The sequence below is a fragment of the Rutilus rutilus genome (assembly GCF_951802725.1).
Source record: "Rutilus rutilus genome assembly, chromosome: 2".
Lineage (NCBI taxonomy): Eukaryota > Metazoa > Chordata > Actinopteri > Cypriniformes > Leuciscidae > Rutilus > Rutilus rutilus.
The window spans coordinates 8,868,693-8,888,969 of NC_140210.1; the positions used below are offsets into that span (position 1 = coordinate 8,868,693).

General features: G+C 38.2%; 2 protein-coding genes across 2 annotated transcripts; both read right to left on the minus strand.

Moving 5' to 3' along the window:
- Positions 1–1,232: 1,232 nt before the first annotated feature.
- LOC311286213 (ladderlectin-like) lies at positions 1,233–3,155 on the minus strand. Its single transcript, XM_084402329.1, has 6 exons — positions 3,071–3,155; positions 2,866–2,948; positions 2,607–2,713; positions 2,103–2,225; positions 1,821–1,932; positions 1,233–1,664 (listed from the first exon to the last, which is right to left on the minus strand). Exons 2-6 carry the CDS (start codon positions 2,924–2,926, stop codon positions 1,585–1,587), a joined length of 483 nt encoding a protein of 160 aa, XP_084258455.1. The 5' UTR covers positions 2,927–2,948; positions 3,071–3,155; the 3' UTR covers positions 1,233–1,584.
- A 12,240-nt stretch (positions 3,156–15,395) lies between these two features.
- On the minus strand, positions 15,396–17,646 carry LOC311286214 (ladderlectin-like). The gene is made up of 6 exons (XM_084402330.1): positions 17,572–17,646; positions 17,370–17,450; positions 17,048–17,154; positions 16,547–16,669; positions 16,265–16,376; positions 15,396–16,114 (listed from the first exon to the last, which is right to left on the minus strand). Exons 2-6 carry the CDS (start codon positions 17,428–17,430, stop codon positions 16,035–16,037), a joined length of 483 nt encoding a protein of 160 aa, XP_084258456.1. The 5' UTR covers positions 17,431–17,450; positions 17,572–17,646; the 3' UTR covers positions 15,396–16,034.
- Positions 17,647–20,277: the final 2,631 nt, after the last annotated feature.

Sequence of the window (20,277 nt, forward strand, 5' to 3'; positions counted from 1 at the left end):
GCAGAGCAGGCAGCGGAAAGGAGGGATTTAAAGAGACTGAATCATTGGACGATTAGTTTGGGAATCATTGAAAAATGTGATGTACAATATATTTTGAGAAAATTAAAGCGTTTGTTGAGACCTCCAAAGCAAAATTAGTATTTTCACCCACTAAAACTGTAGTGTTTTATATCCTTTGCTGTAGTGTCAGTAGGAAATATCAGTTTACATTTCCAAAGATTTATTTTGCCATTGTAATAATCCAGTGAGATTTTTATATGCATAAGGAGTCTGACAACAGCCAGTGCTCCACACGAAGATCTGATCTCACCTCCATCAAGTCCATCTGGGATTACATGAAGACACAGAAAAAACCTACTAAATCCAGAAGAACTGTGGCAACGTCTCCAAGAAACTTGAAGAAACTTTCCTACAAAGCTACAGTTTACAATTTACAACTATGCATTACAATTTCTAGTTTTATATACTATAATCTATGTCCTTTGTGCATCCCTGCCAGCTTACTATGAAGAAAAAGAGCAAATATGCACATGAATTAATAGAAATCTAGGCCCATTCGCTCAAAATTTGGCTTTCCTTAGGGTAGTACCTCTAATATCAAGGCCTAATGTCCAATTTAATGTATCCTCTGTGGTGGAGGAGAAACCATGGCACAATATGGTTGTGTGCATTGTCCTATTTGCCAAATTTAAGGGTCTATCAAAAGACTGTTTTAACACACTATGGCGGCCAAGAAACCACACCATGAAATGGGCTGATGGTGCAATAGGTGGCTCAGTGTGCATTATCTATGCTAAGTTTGTTTTCTCATGCACACACGAAAGTCTGCATATTTAGTTTTGCAAAGATCCTTTTAGTGGCTCTGTAATACAGTGCAAAGAATATCATAAGAAACCCATGCATTTCATTTTTGCATAATGAAAAAGTGCACCTTGAATTAATTTGTGCTTGACAATCACTAAACAGCTGCCATGAAAACACAATGATAAATTAATTCTTAATTTTCTATTATAGAACACTAAATAGGGGCTAAATACTTAGAAATTACTCAAAATCCCATACTTTTCTAAACTGCGTAGGAACCCTGTAGATTGCAACCAATATTTTCTTTCCAAAAATACTCACATATGCCTACGTTTACATTATTCACGTGACGTTCATGTAAATGTAATGTAAATTTACATTTAAATGTAAATGTAAAATGTTCAAATCAAAGAGTAACATGGGGTTTTGAACTTGAGCCAGAATACCATGTAAAGACCATGGTGAATTCCAGGATCATGATGCATATTTTAATAAGACAAAACAAAGAGTTACACAGTCCAATGTAGGAAACAAATGTCTTCTAGTGTTTTGTCAATGAAGCCACTGTGTGCGCTTGCTTAAACCCCCTTCCCTGATATCATTAAATGCCATTCTACGAACCATATCCTCAAACCTTGCTATACAATATACACATTTATTTGATTGTCCACAATTCACATGCCTTGATTCAATGCTTTATTGAGGAGTGTTTCAGAGAAAATTAAGAGATTGAATTTCAGAAATTTTTGCAAAGATAAGATCAGAAAATGTAGTACAAAGTCAATATGGACCAGGTTGACGGATCTCACAAATATAGGTCTTTGAGTTTGAACAGGATGCATCGTTCCAGCAACGGTTAGCTGTATGGTGGAATAATGAAATCAGTTGATCATTACAGTGGTGTTCAACTTAAGGCATAGAGAAATCCAAACAAGACATTTAATGTTACTGTATGATATGAAATTATAGGATTGCAGATTAGTTAAAAAAATAAAAAAATAAATGAGTGCACTCACAGGTCCAGTTGATCTCCAAACAGTTCTCAGGACCACCTGCATTGTTAGGTTCTCCAGAGCACCAGTTGGTATAGTCATACACAGTTCCATCACTCCACAACCACTCTCCGTCCTAAGTGAAGAGAATGAGTACAAAAAGTGCACTACTGTAGTCAGACGCAAGCCAATTAAGTTCAGCTTTGAAGTCAAACCATCTTCATTAGAAACTTTGCCTTTGATTAAAGCAGAAATTTCAGTTTAGACAAACAAATAGGTTTCTTTAGGGCACACAATTGAACTTACTTGTACACCATCATGAGCACCAACCCAAGTTTTTGTGGAAGCACGCAACAGACTCAGCAGGAAATTATTCTCTGGTTGATCATGCACAGATGCGAGATTCGCACCAAAAGATTGACAGTTTCTCTGAAGAGACAGATTTGTCATTACAAAATCTTATAATCTTTTTATTAGAAAGCAGAAATGGCTTTAAACATTAGTAATTTGCAAACAAAGAAACATTCCCACTTATATTAAGAGCACTTAATCTGTACTAACATTTAAATCAATCATTTGATTTTAAATGCAAGCAATTAATACAGCTGTAATTAGATCTAGGATTACTCTGTTGACCCAGTGTTAACCCACCCTTAAACCTAACCATCAAACCTGTCCCCAACCTTACCCATATCCCAACTCAATAGCAGCAAAAGTGTCTTACATCAACACAATACATTGTACCAAACCATTTATTTAAAGACATAATATAAGGTGTTGTTCAAATAGCTTTGTTGTATAATACATTACCTCTGCTGTGATCCAGGGAACCGATTGAGAGAAGTACTTGTAGCACCGGCGTCCAAAATTTTGCCATCCACGTGGACATCTTCTAAAATCAAGTGTGGATTCACTACCTAAATGGGGATTTTGTAATATTTAGCGTTTTTATTTTAAGTTATTTCAAGTTTGTGTGAAAAAAAAAAAAAAAAAAAAAAAAAAAAAAAAACACACATTCCCATAATGCACTTAACTGGCAAGAGTTTTTACAATTAAATGTTCTAGTTACCATCTGCATTCCCCATGGAGAAAACAACAAAAAGAAGCAGAAGACTGCTCAGCATTGCCATGATGAACTTGAAAAAAATCAACCTAAAAATGAATAAGCAGGTAAAGTTAAATGTCTGCACTCAAATGCTGCACACTGTGGAATCTTAGTGTATTTTAAAGACAACGCAAATGTTATTCAGTAGGTTTCTGTTCCAAAAACTCACCTTGCTTTTCAGATTGTTGTCTTCAGAATCTCAGAGGAAGTGTTTGTTAAGTTCCAGAAAGAGCCCTGCGTTTATAGTCTACTTTACTAATTGGGCCTCATTTATCAATCTAACGTAGATCCGAGCGCAGAAATCATCTTAAGACAGGGTTCAGGTGTGATTCATGAAACACTGGAATACAGCCAATCCCATCGTACGAATGATCGGACGTTGATAAATGTGGCGCTGAAAACAATCGTCATTTGAATATCACGGCCCTAAAAATTCACGGTTTAGAAACCCTAACTTCCTCATTATCTTCACCTGGGATGTTCCCATGACAACTCAGCACGGTGTCCATCGGCTGTTCTTAAGACAGAAATGTCTTAACACAACTGTTGCAAATAAATATAGCCATAATTGTATTATATATATTTGCGTTATATATGTGTTTGTGTGTGTGTGTGTGTGTGTGAGAGAGAGAGTGTGTAGGCCTATTTCTCTGCTCTCAACTTTAAAACTTGCAACAACATGACAAAAATGTGTCAAATATCTGGCACATTTACATGATGGAGTAAAGTGCTCATGTTAATTAACCCGCGCTTCAACTTTCTGGATTGCGCCAAAGAGATAATGTCAGTTTGGTTTTGGGTTTTGTTTCATGTCTTTTATTTTGTAGTTTGTTTCTTGTTTCCAAATCATATATTGCTGAATAGGAGTTTATGAGTTATGACTTGGCTGCTATATGAATCAAGTCAAGTCACATTTATTTATATAGCGCTTTTTACAATACAGATTGTTTCAAAGCAGCTTTACAGAGATAACAGGAAAATAATGCAACAAAGTTTGTTTCCAGAAGAAAATAGCGTTACAGTCCAGTTTAAGTAAGCTCAGTGATGTTTCATTTTTGTTGTAAAAAAGTTATTAATTTAGTTAATATATATATATAACCTCGGTTCTCTCTAGAGAGGGAACGAGTACTGCGTAAGTCTTACGCTCGGGGGAAAATCTCTTTTCCGCGAGATACTGAAGCCCAAAAATTATCCTTAATTTTGAAATAATGTAAAACGCGTTGCGGCAGCATGCAGACACACGCCTATTGGCTGCCCTGCGGCAGCTGCAGCAGCCTATCAATAAGGCCCTATCGTCACGTCAGCTCCAATGGGGGCGCTTCGCGCCCAATACGTCACGTCCCGCCGAGACGGGCGTGGCCTAGGGCTATAAATATAGCTTCGAGAGGCTAGCTCACTGGTTTTTCATCGCCGGAGCGAACCAGAGCGTGTGCAGGCACGGCAAGATACGCAGTACTCGTTCCCTCTCTAGAGAGAACCGAGGTTACGTTAGTAACCGAGTACGTTCTCTTACGAGAGGTTCTCTCGTACTGCGTAAGTCTTATGCTAGGGGAACACAGTGTAAAACGCCGTGCATGCTAAGATCCAGCACCAAAGACCCAAGGGCAAGTGCCCGGACTCATATAGTACATGATCATAAGGGACTCACAGAGAGTCCAGGAAAGAGTGGCTAGAATAGCATCATTCCTGTAATAATATAACCTCCTATAAGGAGCAGTTATACTGATGATGTTTCGTACAGTCAGGGCGACCCCCGGCCTGAACTGACGAATATAGTGGGTCTTACACACTGCCCATAGAGCTGCGCGATCAATCAGCGAGTGTTTGCTCAGCGAGAGGCTAGCTCACTGGTTTTTCATCGCCGGAGCGAACCAGAGCGTGTGCAGGCACGGCAAGATACGCAGTACTCGTTCCCTTTCTAGAGAGAACCGAGGTTACGTTAGTAACCGAGTACGTTCTCTTACGAGAGGGAACGAGTACTGCGTAAGTCTTACGCTAGGGGAACACAGTGTAAAACGCCATGCATGCTAAGATCCAGCACCAAAGACCCAAGGGCAAGTGCCCGGACTCATATAGTACATGATCATAAGGGACTCACAGAGAGTCCAGGAAAGAGTGGCTAGAATAGCATCATTCCTGTAATAATATAATCTCCTATAAGGAGCAGTTATACTGATGATGTTTCGTACAGTCAGGGCGACCCCCGGCCTGAACTGACGAATATAGTGGGTCTTACACGCTGCCCATAGAGCTGCGCGATCAATCAGCGAGTGTTTGCTCAAGCAGTTTCAGTATTCTGGGCCGAACACATCGGGGCAGACAGTACAAATTTTTAGACCGAAAGCAGCTTAGCCTGCAAAGCAGGAACCTCTAGGTTATAAAACCTTATAAATGTAGATGGGGAGGCCCAGCCTGCCGCCATACAGATATCTTGCAAGGCAATCCCACTAGACCAAGCCCACGACGAGGCCACACCTCTCGTGGAGTGCGCTCTGACACCTAATGGGCACAGTGCTATAGCATCGACTATCCATCTTAGAACGTCCGTAGAGTGAAACAAAGAGCTGCTCTGTCTGTCTGAAAACAGACGTGCGAGACACATAAGCCCTTAATGCCCTGACCAGGCAAAGGAAGCTGGCGTCCTTTTCCTCGTTAGAGACCGGCAGGGCAGACAGGGAAATCACCTGAGCCCTGAACGGTGTGTTGAGGGATTTAGGAACGTACCCGTGCCTCGGTTTGAGTATGACTTTCGAGTCATTTGGCCCAAACTCCATACATGTCGCGCTCACTGAGAGCGCTTGTAAGTCCTCCATGTGCTTTATTGAAGCGAGAGCCAGAAGAAACACTGTTTTGAAAGACAAGTGTTTGATATCTATTGATTGGATTGGCTCAAATGGGGCACCTTTCATGGCCTACAAGACCGTAGAAAGGTCCCATATGGGAGGTCTGGGAGGATTTAACCTCTTAGCTCCTCTAAGGTGACTGAAGGCGGCGCGGCCAGCGGCTTCAGGTGCAGTGGCTCGTCCCGCTGAAAGGCTTTCTCAAACGGCGCGGCTTCTTCTCTCAGGATCCAGCGATGCGTGAGCTCCGCTGAATAGATGAAAAATCAGTGAGCTAGCCTCTCGAAGCTATATTTATAGCCCTAGGCCACGCCCGTCTCGGCGGGACGTGACGTATTGGAGCTGACGTCACGATAGGGCCTTATCAATTGGCTGCTGCAGTTGCCGCAGGGCAGCCAATAGGCGCGCGAGCCGTCTCGCCTGTGTCTGCATGCTGCCGCAACGCTTCGTAGACATAGCAGAAAGATGTTCTAAAATAAATATGATTTGTTTAGTCTTAAACACTCTCATGCTAGAAGGACCGTCATTTAATTCTCTTTAAGCAATATTTGTTCATGTTTTTCATACATTCCTATATGAACATGTTTGACCATGCTTTTTTGCAAAAACTGTACAAAAACAAGATGTAAACAGTGTAATATGTAAAATGTCAATTCAAACGCTAAAACTGATCACTATAGTGACTTTTCTGTATTTGTTTTAAATGGCTCATGATGATGCATTTACTTTTAACCCAGTTGACCTCTAGAATTGAGGTTTTACCAAAGTGTGGAACTTTGTTTAACAGCCTCGAGCTTGGATGAATATGCCTCTCTTAGTGCAACAGTCAGATGTGATTCTGTTGTAATAGTTTAAGTGTAAAACACCATGCACTTTGTGTAATTCGTAGATAGAGGGAAAGTTGCACTAAATGAAGTATCAATTTAGTCAAACAGAAAGACTATCACTTAAATTCTTAATTGTCATTTATTTCTATAGACAGCTCTCAAAGAAACGTCTTCACCTAAAACACATAGGCAAGGCAAGGCAAGGCAAGTTTATTTATATAGCACATTTCATACACAATGGCAATTCAAAGTGCTTTACATAGAAGAAATTAAAATAATAAAAAGAAATAAGAATAATTAAAACAGTTTAGAAAAATAAAAAATAAAATACAGTACAGTACAAACAGTCGGACGAACAGCGGCACAGTGCTCATTCATTAAATGCATAGCTAAACAGATGTGTTTTGAGTCTGGATTTGAATGTGACTACTGTAGGAGCACGTCTGATCTCCTCTGGAAGCTGGTTCCAGCTGCGGCTGGCATAATAGCTAAAAGCGGACTCGCCATGCTTAGAGTGAACCCTTGGTATTTCTAGCTGATATGATCCTAGTGATCTGAGTGATCTGTTGGGTTTATATTCAGTGAGCATATCTGCAATGTATTGAGGTCCTATAGGCCATTGAATGATTTATATACCAGTAATAATACTTTAAAATCAATCCTAAATCTAACTGGGAGCCAGTGTAAAGACCTGAGGACTGGTGTGATATGTTCATATTTTCTGGTTCTGCTCAGAATCCTGGCGGCAGCGTTCTGTATGAGCTGCAACTGTCTTATGGTCTTTTTGGGAAGGCCAGTGAGGAGTCCATTACAATAATCCACCCTGCTGGTGATGAAAGCATGAACAAGTTTCTCTAGGTCTTGTCTGGAAACAAAGCATCTAATTCTTGCAAATATTTTTCAGATGATAGTATGCTGATTTAGTTATTGCTTTGACATGACTACTGAAACTAAGGTCTGACTCTAGTGTCACACCAAGATTCCTGACTTGATTTTTGGTTGTTTGACCCCTAGAGTGAAGGTATGCGTTCACCTTGAGAACTTCATCTTTGTTTCCAAAAGCAATGACTTCAGTTTTGTCTTTGTTTAACTGAAGAAAGTTTTGACACATCCAACTGTTGACTTCATCGATGCATTGGCACAGGGAGTCAATGGGGCTGTAATCGTTAGGTGATAGGGCTAAGTAAATCTGTGTGTCGTCTGCATAGCTGTGGTAAGCAATTTGGTTCTTTCTCATTATTTGGCTCAGTGGGAGCATATACAGGTTGAACAGGAGTGGCGCAAGAATTGAGCCTTGAGGGACTCCGCATGTCATGGATGTCCACTCAGACTTATGATCTCCTATACTCACATAATAACCTCTCCCATCTAAGTATGACCTGAACCATTTTAGGACTATCCCAGAAAGCCCCACCCAGTTTTCCAGCCTGTCCAGAAGTATGTTATGATCGACAGTGTCAAATGCAGCACTGAGGTCGAGTAGTACCAGCACCGATAATTTGCCTGAATCAGTATTTAAGCGAATATCGTTTATTATCTTTATGAGCGCTGTCTCTGTGCTGTGGTGCGGTCGGAAACCAGATTGAAAATTGTCAAAGTATCCATTCGAGCTTAAGAATTTGTTCAGCTGATTGAAGACAACTTTCTCAATTATCTTGCCTATGAAAGGAAGATTTGAGATCGGCCTATAGTTGCTTAATATGGTCTTATCCAGATTGTTCTTTTTCAGGAGGGGCTTGACAACTGCAGTTTTCAGGGAGTTTGGAAAACTCCCAGAGAGAAGTGAAGCATTTACCACTTCTAGAAGATCTGCTTCTAAACTGTTTAACACACTTTTGAAAAATGATGTGGGAAGTGTGTCAAGAGCGCAGGTTGATGTTTTAAGGTGCTGTACAGTTTCTTCCAAAATTTTGCCATCAATTTCTTTGAAGTCAGACATAGTAGCTACTTTCTCAGGTGGTTTGATCTGTCTGACCCCAGTGCAACTCAAGGATGTGCTGATCACCTTTCTGATATTATTGATTTTCTCAGAGAAGAAAGAAGCAAACTCACTGCACTTGTTGTCTGAGAGCATTTCACTGGGAATCTGGCTTGGAGGGTTTGTCAGTCTCTCTACAGTAGCAAAAAGAGTGCGTGTGTTGTTTAAATGACTGTTTATAATGTTTGAGTCTGTCTAGCTTTGCCTAGTTCCATATTGAAAGCATGGATGCTGTCTTTGTAGATGTTATAATGGACTACAAGTTTTGTCTTCCGCCACATGCGCTCTACTTTTCTGCATTGTCTTTTCATATTTTGCACTGCTGTTGAGTTTCTCCAACCAAGTTGCTGTTGAGTTTCACCCTGGCGTTGTGGCAGAGGCCGAAGAGCTCTCACAGGAGGAGGGGGAGGGCGAGCTGGGCCCGCAGGCTTTGGTGGTAATGGTGCCTGTCTTTTTTTGGTTGGTATCTGGGGGCTTGCAGCAAAAGAGTGGGATAGTCTGGTTCCAGCATACACCAGTTCTTCCATTTTCTGTGAGAAGCACAGATGTGGCGATGCTGGGGAGAGGGAAAACGTGTCTGGTGAAAGGGGCTGTTGCTCTGGTGTCTTCGGAGGCTGTAATATGCTGTCCTGGCTTCCCTGGCTGTTTTCCAGGAATTCGTCCTTGGGTGCTGAATCTTCAAGCAGTTCTGATATGTCTGTCTGTGGTGAGCTCTGTGTGCAGGGCTCTGCTGAGATTGTGTCCGTGAGCAGAGGTTGTTGTGGCGGAGTGGTGTTATCATGTCCATTTTGCTGCTGATGTGAAGTCCTGTGGTCATTCGTACTGTGTCCAGGTGTGTGTGTGCCGTTCAGATTGAGTGGATTGGCACAAACTGCAGAAGGATGATTGAGGGAGAAGTAGATATTGTCCTTTAACACTCTTGAACCAAGTTTGTTTGGGTGATGGCCATCCTGATGAAATAGTTGTCTCTGACTCCAGAAAAGATTGAAATTGTCAATGAAGTTTACTCCTTTTATATTGCAGGTTTTTTGCAGCCACGTATTAAGCCCAAGTAACCGTGAAAACCTGTTTGTTCCTCTTGCTGGGAGAGGTCCACTGATGAATGTTTGAACTTTCAGTCTTTTAAGTGTTTCAAAAAGCTCATGGAAATCCTTCTTAAGGAGTTCTGACTGCTCTTTATGAATATCATTCTTCCGCACATGAATGATGAGTCGATTTGCAGTTTTATGTTTCATCAGAATGTCCAACATACAGTCCAACATAGCCTACACAATATGTGAAACAGCATTGTGATATCTGAACAAGATGACTAAATCTAGCGGAGTAATAAAACCATAATTTGGAAACTTTTGTGTATTTATTATAAACGATGCTTTTCAGCCCTCTTTTCTTAGAGATTTGGTCTTTTGAATCTTACACGGATGTTTTGGACACGTGTGATTCTGTATAAAGATGATGTTTTAAAGTTAGTCCATAAGCTTTACAAGAGTGTGGTACTTTGCATCACTACGGTGTGACAAAATATGTTGGCGTGTAAAAATACACCCAAAGATTTAAGCACAACTATTTACACACATGAGTAGGAGAATATCTAACATTGTAGATTGTGAACATTCCATTATCTGTTTATTTGGGATTAATGAACATCCTTAACTCCTTAGCTCATATGTTTCTGTCATTTGTGCAGGATGTTACAGGTATTAGTTAATAACAAACAAACAAAACTTTAAAGCAACATGGAACCATAATATTAATATATAAAATATGGTATAATTACAGTTTGAAAATGACTTCCATAATATTTTCTTTCAGTAAAGCTATGCGTGGATCACCCAACACAAAGTTTTGCGTTTGTGGGTGAGATCTCACAAAGATTACACCAATATAAGCTTTCTCGAACATTGCATGTTTGCACTATGCCTGAAACTTAGAAATCAACGTGCATTTCCTGTGGTTGTTAAACGCCTCAGGTAATTAATATGAAATGTAAGTTTGTCAGAAGAAAAAGGATCAGCCATACATTTAAAAAAAGTCTTCTAAGTGAAGATGTTGTGTTTGTCACAAACACATCTAAAGAGTTTTTATACGTGTGAGGAAACCTCTCGCAATATTACTAATCAAGTAATCACAGAAATAATGCAGGTCACCAGATTGTTTTAAAGAAATTAAAGCATAAATAAAGGTGAATCTTTATTTAAAGAAGATAGACTTCAGCTTTTGCAACACACAAATGTATAAATGTTCAAAATCGTTTGTGTCTTCAACTAGCCTACTTCTAATCCATACTTTGAAGCATCATGGTTTTAAGTCTGTAAAAATACAGAATAAAAATAAAGAAATAACTATATGACTACTGTAGGGGTAAATGAAATTTTTGTCTTGTTTTAGTGTAATTACAGTTTTTGTAAAGCAAAGAGTTGTAATAATGTTTTTTAAAGTCCCCGTGAACCGGAAGTTGCAAAACGACTTTTCTCCAGTGTTGTGACGTATTTCCAAGTGAAAGGGAATATTGAACAGAGGGCAGGGTTTTACTTTAGCGCTCCTCCTCTCCATCTCTGCTCATAGCAGACGGTTTAAGGAGTGGTTAAGCCGTCAAACTGACGTCATCAGAAAAGAAACGCCATTTCCAGACCGGAAGCCGCTTTTCAGACTTTGATTAAAGATTACCATGGCCAACAATTTTTTCCTGTGTATTAACTTGTACGGATTAATTGTTCACCACAAGACTAGTAATATGCGCTAACAAAGTAAATAGGGTCAATTTTGATTTCATGTCGACTCTAAAAATAGCTTTCATCAATTTCTTGTAAAGAAAACCAAAAGTTTACAGAATCACCCAAAGCTCACAATGCCATTCAGAGTTCACAAGAGATAATTTCTCGTTATCTAGGCATAACACAGCATGGTACAAAGTGATGCTCTCTCTCTATGATGTCGTAAAAGTTAAGACGTTCATCCGTGTGTGTGTGTGTGTGTGTGTGTCTGGACAGATGCTTGAAAATATTAGGCTAGAAATATCTAATAGTGAATTAATAACTAAATTAGCCTAAATAAAAAATAAAAAAATGTAAAACGTTGTTTTGATACGTCTATTTACCAAGATTTAAATCTGTAGCTATAGGCTACCGCTGCACATGTGTATTCTCATGCGTTGCGGAGTTTTAGGTGGGCGGAGACTCTATTTCTCATTCATGTGCTTTGAGCGAAGAGTGAATAAATCAGTAAGTTAGTGAATTAGAAGTTAGTGTTAACTTCACTAAAAGTCCAAAATTAACTAAAATTTTTTTTTTAAACAACTATTATTTTTTATAAATGTTATTTAGTGTAATTATAAATAAATCTAGTGTTAGGTGGGCGGAGACTCGGCTTCACACATGATGCTCATTCATGTTTCTACCAACGATGATTGATGTATCATATGGAACTTAAAACTAAACTTTAGTAGCATATTGTAATGTTAAAGAACTCGATCCTATTTGGTTGATGTATTTTTTTTTTAAACTTGTTTTAAATGATTGCACATTATTTTTATTTTATTTTTTTGTTGATGTTGTTTTGAACGGTTTTTAAATCTGTATGTGGAGAACCACATTCTAACTTTTTTCAGATAACGTTGTAAAACATACGAATACTAAACCATTGCATTTTAACTTTATACATACATTGTTTTTAAAAAGTTTGTATGTGGAAAACAAAACTTTTCTTTAATTAAAAACAACTCGCTGATCTTTTACCCAATACATAGCTTGTGTGGGAGGGGTCTTGATGTGGGAGTGGCCTGAGGAGACATTGTGCATCCTTCAATTCTGTCATTCTAACTTTTGGGATGTAACCGTGTGGACGCTTTTTGCTGAACTCTTCCCGAGGACTTTGTAACTTTGGGAATTAAAATCTCTACACCTTTGGATATGGATATTCATTTGGATATACCTTTTGGATAAACCTTGGTCTTGGATATATCTTTGATGTGGAATATACCTTTGGAGATAATAAGAATTTTGGTTCTCTTTCAACAAACGGAATTGTAAAAACGTAAGTCAGTTTTTAATACTTGTTTTTTAATATTGTGATTTTTAACATAACGGTTGATATGTTTTAATATTTTAATACTAACACATTTTGATAACTTTAAGAAAATGCAATTTAAACTCTTTCATTGACATTTTAACATTTTACAAATGTGTGAGAACACTAAACACATGTGTATTTTAACTTTTATACAACGTTTTATATTATTAAATATATAATTTAATATATAATTTAATTTATAATATTTCCCTGGTTCTGTTCACGCCCATAAGGGAGGAGCAAGCGTGGGAAAATTCCCACGGTCACATGACCTGTCCGGAGGTGGGAGGGAGGGGGATGTTTGTAGGGGAGGGGATCATGGGGAAAATTCCCACGGTCCGGAGCTGAACATTGATTTTTCAATGTTTTAACATTTAAATTTGTTTTAGATGTTTTAATACTAGCACATTTTGATAACTTTAAGAAAATATAATTTAAACTTTTTTATTAATGTTTTAACATTTTACAAATAATGCGTGAAAGTTAAATGCTTATATGGATCAACATTTTAAAAAATTATCTTTTTGTAATGAAAAACTCTCTTAACTTGTTATACTTTTCTGTAAATGACTGAACATTGATTTTTCAATGTTTTAACATTTATGTTTTAACATAAAATGTTGTTTTAGATGTTTTAATGCTAACGCATTTTTTATATCTTTAAGAAAATATACACTTTTAAAGATACTTTATGTAAAATGTAACATTTTATAAATAATGTGTGAAAGTTAAATGCTTATGGATCAACATTTTTAAAAAATTATCTTTTTGTAATGAAAAAACTCTCTTAACTTGTTATACTCTTCTGTAAATGACTGAACATTGATTTTTCAATGTTTTAACATTTATGTTTTAACATAAAATGCTGTTTTAGATGTTTTAATACTAACACATTTTGATATCTTTAAGAAAATATAATTTAAACTTTTTTCATTAATGTTTTAACATCTTTAAAATCTTGTTTTAGATGTTTTAATACTAACACATTTAGATATCTTTAAGAAAATATAATTTAAACTTTAAACAATGTTTTATACACCTTTAAACACAATGTAATTGTGAAAGTACAGCTTTTTCTTTAAATGTATGTTAGAAAATAGAACTATTTGCTTTGTCGGATTTTGTCATTTTTGGAGTTAAAAGCTCTAAGCCTTTGGAGATGGATAATAAGAGTTTTGGTTCTCTTTCAACAAACGGAATTGTAAAAACGTAAGTCAGTTTTTAAATGTACGTATGTGTTTACGCGTTTGATATGTTTTAATATTTGTTTAATGTCTTAATACTAATACATTTTGATAGCTTTAAGATAATGCAATTTAAACTTTTTCATTAATGTTTTAACATTTTACAAATGTATGAATGCTAAAGACGTGTATTTTAACTTTATACAACGTTTTATACACCTTTAAACACTATGTAATTGTGAAAGTACAACTTTTCTTCAAATGTATTAGAAAATAGAACTATTTGCTTGATATAATTTTAATACGTGTTGTTTTAGATGGTTTAATGTGGATCGTGGGAAAATTTCCCCACGGTCACATGACCTGTTCAGAAGTGGGGAAGGGGTGGGGATGTTTGTAGGGAAGGGGACCGTGGGTAAATTCCCACGGTCACATGACCTGTCCGGAGGTGGGAGGGAGGGGGTAGAAAGGGGCGGGGCAAGCGTGGGAATATTCCCATGTCAAAAAGGGGGCGGGGCTTAAGGGTCATAAATCACTCAAAGTGACATATGCTACACTATAACCTCTCTCTAACAGCTGTTTTAAACGCAAAGGGTGGTCACACCAAATATTGATTTGATTCAGTTAATAGAAGCTAATTGATAAATCAAATCTATTTATGACATTATTTTGGAAAGCATCCTTACTTCACAGCATTTTTACACAAGTGCCTAAAACGTCTCACAGTGATGTAGCTTTGCAGGAAGGTTTCTTCAAGCATCTTGGAGACATTGCTGTAGTTCTTCTGGATTTAGTCTGTCTCAGTTTTTTTTCTGTTTCTTCATGTCAATGATGGTGAGATCAGATCATACCGGCTCTTGCCACTCCTTGAGCATACAAAAATCTCACTGGATTATTACAATTAAATGGCAAAATGAATGTTTGGAAACGTAAGCTGACACACTACAGTAAAATATATAAATAACTGGCTTAAAACAATTTTTGGGGGGTGAAAATACTAAAGTGCCTTAGACTTTTACACAGTATTGTATAAATACAGACTTTTGCATGCACACAAGAAACTTTTTTGTGCCCTCGAGAAACTATTCACATGCGCACAGGATTTTTTTTGCATGCTTACAATTTACAACTATGCATTACAATTTCTCTAATCAATAATCTATGTCCTTTGTGCATCCCTGCCAGCTTACTATGAAGAAAAAGAGCAAATATGCACATGAATTAATAGAAATCTAGGCCCATTCGCTCAAAATTTGGCTTTCCTTAGGGTAGTACCTCTAATATCAAGGCCTAATGTCCAATTTAATGTATCCTCTGTGGTGGAGGAGAAACCATGGCACAATATGGTTGTGTGCATTGTCCTATTTGCCAAATTTAAGGGTCTATCAAAAGACTGTTTTAACACACCATGAAATGGGCTGATGGTGCAATAGGTGCCTCAGTGTGCATTATCTATGCTAAGTTTAATGTTTTCTCATGCACACATGAAAGTCTGCATATTTAGTTTTGCAAAGATCCTTTTAGTGGCTCTGTAATACAGTGCAAAGAATATCATAAGAAACCCATGCATTTCATTTTTGCATAATGCAAAAGTGCACCTTGAATTAATTTGTGCTTGACAATCACTAAACAGCTGCCATGAAAACACAATGATACATTTATTCTTAACGTTCTATTATAGAACACTAAATAGGGGCAATAGTCTGGAAAGGCAAATATTTTTCCATACTTAGAAATTACTCAAAATCCCATACTTTTCTAAACTGCGTAGGAACCCTGTAGATTGCAACCAATATTTTCTTTCCAAAAATAGACTCACATATGCCTACGTTTACATTATTCACGTGACGTTCAAATCAAAGAGTAACATGGGGTTTTGAACTTGAGCCAGAATACCATGTAAAGACCATGGTGAATTCCAGGATGATGATGCATATTTTAATAAGACAAAACAAAGAGTTACAGTCCAATGTAGGAAACAAATGTCTTCTAGTGTTTTGTCAATGAAGCCACTGTGTGCGCTTGCTTAAACCCCCTTCCCTGATATCATTAAATGCCATTCTACGAACCATATCCTCAAACCTTGCTATACAATATACACACTTATTTGATTGTCCACAATTCACATGCCTTGATTCAATGCTTTATTAATTGAGGAGTGTTTCAGAAAAAATTAAGAGCTTGAATTTCAGATTTTTTTTTTTGCAAAGATAAGATCAGAAAAGGTAGTACAAAGTCAATATGGACCAGGTTGACGGATCTCACAAATATAGGTCTTTGAGGTTGAACAGGATGCATCGTTCCAGCAACGGTTAGCTGTATGGTGGAATAATGAAATCAGTTGATCATTACAGTGGTGTTCAACTTAAGGCATAGAGAAATCCAAACAAGGCATTTAATGTTACTGTATGATATGAAATTATAGGATTGCAGATTAGTTAAAAAAAATAAAATGAGTGCACTCACAGGTCCAGTTGATCTCCAAACAGTTCTCAGGACCACCTGCATTGTTAGGTTCTCCAGAGCACCAGTTGGTATAGTCATACACAGTTCCATCACTCCACAACCACTCTCCGTCCTAAGTGAAGAGAATGAGTACAAAAAGTGCACTACTGTAGTCAGACGCAAGCCAATTAAGTTCAGCTTTGAAGTCAAACCATCTTCATTAGAAACTTTGCCTTTGATTAAAGCAGAAATTTCAGTTTAGACAAACAAATAGGTTTCTTTAGGGCACACAATTGAACTTACTTGTACACCATCATGAGCACCAACCCAAGTTTTTGTGGAAGCACGCAACAGACTCAGCAGGAAATTATTCTCTGGTTGATCATGCACAGATGCGAGATTCGCACCAAAAGATTGACAGTTTCTCTGAAGAGACAGATTTGTCATTACAAAATCTTATCTTTTTAGTAGAAAGCAGAAATGGCTTTAAACATTAGTAATTTGCAAACAAAGAAACATTCCCACTTATATTAAGAGCACTGAATCTGTACTAACATTTAAATCAATCATTTGATTTTAAATGAAAGCAATTAATACAGCTGTAATTAGATCTAGGATTACTCTGTTGACCCAGTGTTAACCCACCCTTAAACCTAACCATCAAACCTGTCCCCAACCTTACCCATATCCCAACTCAATAGCAGCAAAAGTGTCTTACAACAACACAATACATTGTACCAAACCATTTATTTAAAGACATAATATAAGGTGTTGTTCAAATAGCTTTGTTGTATAATACATTACCTCTGCTGTGATCCAGGGAACCGATTGAGAGAAGTACTTGTAGCACCGGCGTCCAAAATTTTGCCATCCACGTGGACATCTTCTAAAATCAAGTGTGGATTCACTACCTAAATGGGGATTTTGTAATATTTAGCGTTTTTATTTAAAAAATTTTCAAGTTTGTGTGATATGAAAAAAAAAAAAAAAAAAGAAAAAAAAAAAAAGTGTACTTTAACACTGAAAATGCTTCATTAATCATGCAAATATCAGTAAATAGAATCTTGTACATTCCCATAATGCACTTAAACTGGCAAGAGTTTTTACAATTAAATGTTCTAGTTACCATCTGCATTCCCCATGGAGAAGACAACAAAAAGAAGCAGAAGACTGCTCAGCATTGCCATGATGAACTTGAAAAATCAACCTAAAATGAATAAGCAGGTAAAGTTAAATGTCTGCACTCAAATGCTGCACACTGTGGAATCTTAGTGTATTTTAAAGACAACGCAAATGTTATTCAGTAGGTTTCTGTTCCAAAAACTCACCTTGCTTTTCAGATTGTTGTCTTCAGAATCTCAGAGGAAGTGTTTGTTAAGTTCCAGAAAGAGCCCTGAGTTTATAGCCTACTTTACTAATTGGGCCTCATTTATCAATCTAACGTAGATCCGAGCGCAGAAATCATCTTAGGACAGGGTTCAGGTGTGATTCATGAAACACTGGAATACAGCCAATCCCATCGTACGAATGATCGGACGTTGATAAATGTGGCGCTGAAACCAATCGTCATTTGATTATCACGGCCCTAAAAATTCACGGTTTAGAAAGCCTAACTTCCTCATTATCTTCACCTGGGATGTTCCCATGACAACTCAGCACGGTGTCCATCAGCTGTTCTTAAGACAGAAATGTCTTAACACAACTGTTGCACTTGCAAATAAATATAGCCATAATTGTATTATATATATATGCGTTATATATGTGTTTGTGTGTGTGTGTGTGAGAGAGAGAGAGTGTGTAGGCCTATTTCTCTGCTCTCAACTTTAAAACTTGCAACAACATGACAAAAAATGTGTCAAATATCTGGCACATTTACATGATGGAGTAAAGTGCTCATGTTAATTAACCCGCGCTTCAACTTTCTGGATTGCGCCAAAGAGATAATGTCAGTTTGGTTTTGGGTTTTGTTTCATGTCTTTTATTTTGTAGTTTGTTTCTTGTTTCCAAATCATATATTGCTGAATAGGAGTTTATGAGTTATGACTAGGCTGCTATATGAATCAAGTCAAGTCACATTTATTTATATAGCGCTTTTTACAATACAGATTGTTTCAAAGCAGCTTTACAGAGATAACAGGAAAATAATGCAACAAAGTTTGTTTCCAGAAGAAAATAGCGTTACAGTCCAGTTTAAGTAAGCTCAGTGATGTTTCATTTTTGTTGTAAAAAAGTTATTAATTTAGTTAATATATATATATAGCCGCTCTGGAGAAAACCGTGATGTCATCGTCCACCTCAGTTCTCATATATGGCTTTTGGTTAATGTGTTGGCTGCCCTGCGGCAGCTGCAGCAGCCTATCAATAAGGCCCTATCGTCACGTCAGCTCCAATGGGGGCGCTTCGCGCCCAATACGTCACGTCCCGCCGAGACGGGCGTGGCCTAGGGCTATAGGCCCTAGGAAAGAGTGGCTAGAATAGCATCATTCCTGTAATAATATAATCTCCTATAAGGAGCAGTTATACTGATGATGTTTCGTACAGTCAGGGCGACCCCCGGCCTGAACTGACGAATATAGTGGGTCTTACACGCTGCCCATAGAGCTGCGCGATCAATCAGCGAGTGTTTGCTCAAGCAGTTTCAGTATTCTGGGCCAAACACATCGGGGCAGACAGTACAAATTTTTAGACCGAAAGCAGCTTAGCCTGCAAAGCGGGAACCTCTAGGTTATAAAACCTTATAAATGTAGATGGGGAGGCCCAGCCTGCCGCCATACAGATATCTTGCAAGGCAATCCCACTAGACCAAGCCCACGACGAGGCCACACCTCTCGTGGAGTGCGCTCTGACACCTAATGGGCACAGCGCTATAGCATCGACTATCCATCTTAGAACGTCCGTAGAGTGAAACAAAGAGCTGCTCTGTCTGTCTGAAAACAGACGTGCGAGACACATAAGCCCTTAATGCCCTGACCAGGCAAAGGAAGCTGGCGTCCTTTTCCTCGTTAGAGACCGGCAGGGCAGACAGGGAAATCACCTGAGCTGTTTTGAAAGACAAGTGTTTGATATCTATTGATTGGATTGGCTCAAATGGGGCACCTTTCATGGCCTACAAGACCGTAGAAAGGTCCCATATGGGAGGTCTGGGAGGATTTAACCTCTTAGCTCCTCTAAGGTGACTGAAGGCGGCGCGGCCAGCGGCTTCAGGTGCAGTGGCTCGTCCCGCTGAAAGGCTTTCTCAAACGGCGCGGCTTCTTCTCTCAGGATCCAGCGATGCGTGAGCTCCGCTGAATAGATGAAAAATCAGTGAGCTAGCCTCTCGAAGCTATATTTATAGCCCGTCTCGGCGGGACGTGACGTATTGGAGCTGACGTCACGATAGGGCCTTATCAATTGGCTGCTGCAGTTGCCGCAGGGCAGCCAATAGGCGCGCGAGCCGTCTCGCCTGTGTCTGCATGCTGCCGCAACGCTTCGTAGACATAGCAGAAAGATGTTCTAAAATAAATATGATTTGTTTAGTCTTAAACACTCTCATGCTAGAAGGACCGTCATTTAATTCTCTTTAAGCAATATTTGTTCATGTTTTTCATACATTCCTATATGAACATGTTTGACCATGCTTTTTTGCAAAAACTGTACAAAAACAAGATGTAAACAGTGTAATATGTAAAATGTCAATTCAAACGCTAAAACTGATCACTATAGTGACTTTTCTGTATTTGTTTTAAATGGCTCATGATGATGCATTTACTTTTAACCCAGTTGACCTCTAGAATTGAGGTTTTACCAAAGTGTGGAACTTTGTTTAACAGCCTCGAGCTTGGATGAATATGCCTCTCTTAGTGCAACAGTCAGATGTGATTCTGTTGTAATAGTTTAAGTGTAAAACACCATGCACTTTGTGTAATTCGTAGATAGAGGGAAAGTTGCACTAAATGAAGTATCAATTTAGTCAAACAGAAAGACTATCACTTAAATTCTTAATTGTCATTTATTTCTATAGACAGCTCTCAAAGAAACGTCTTCACCTAAAACAC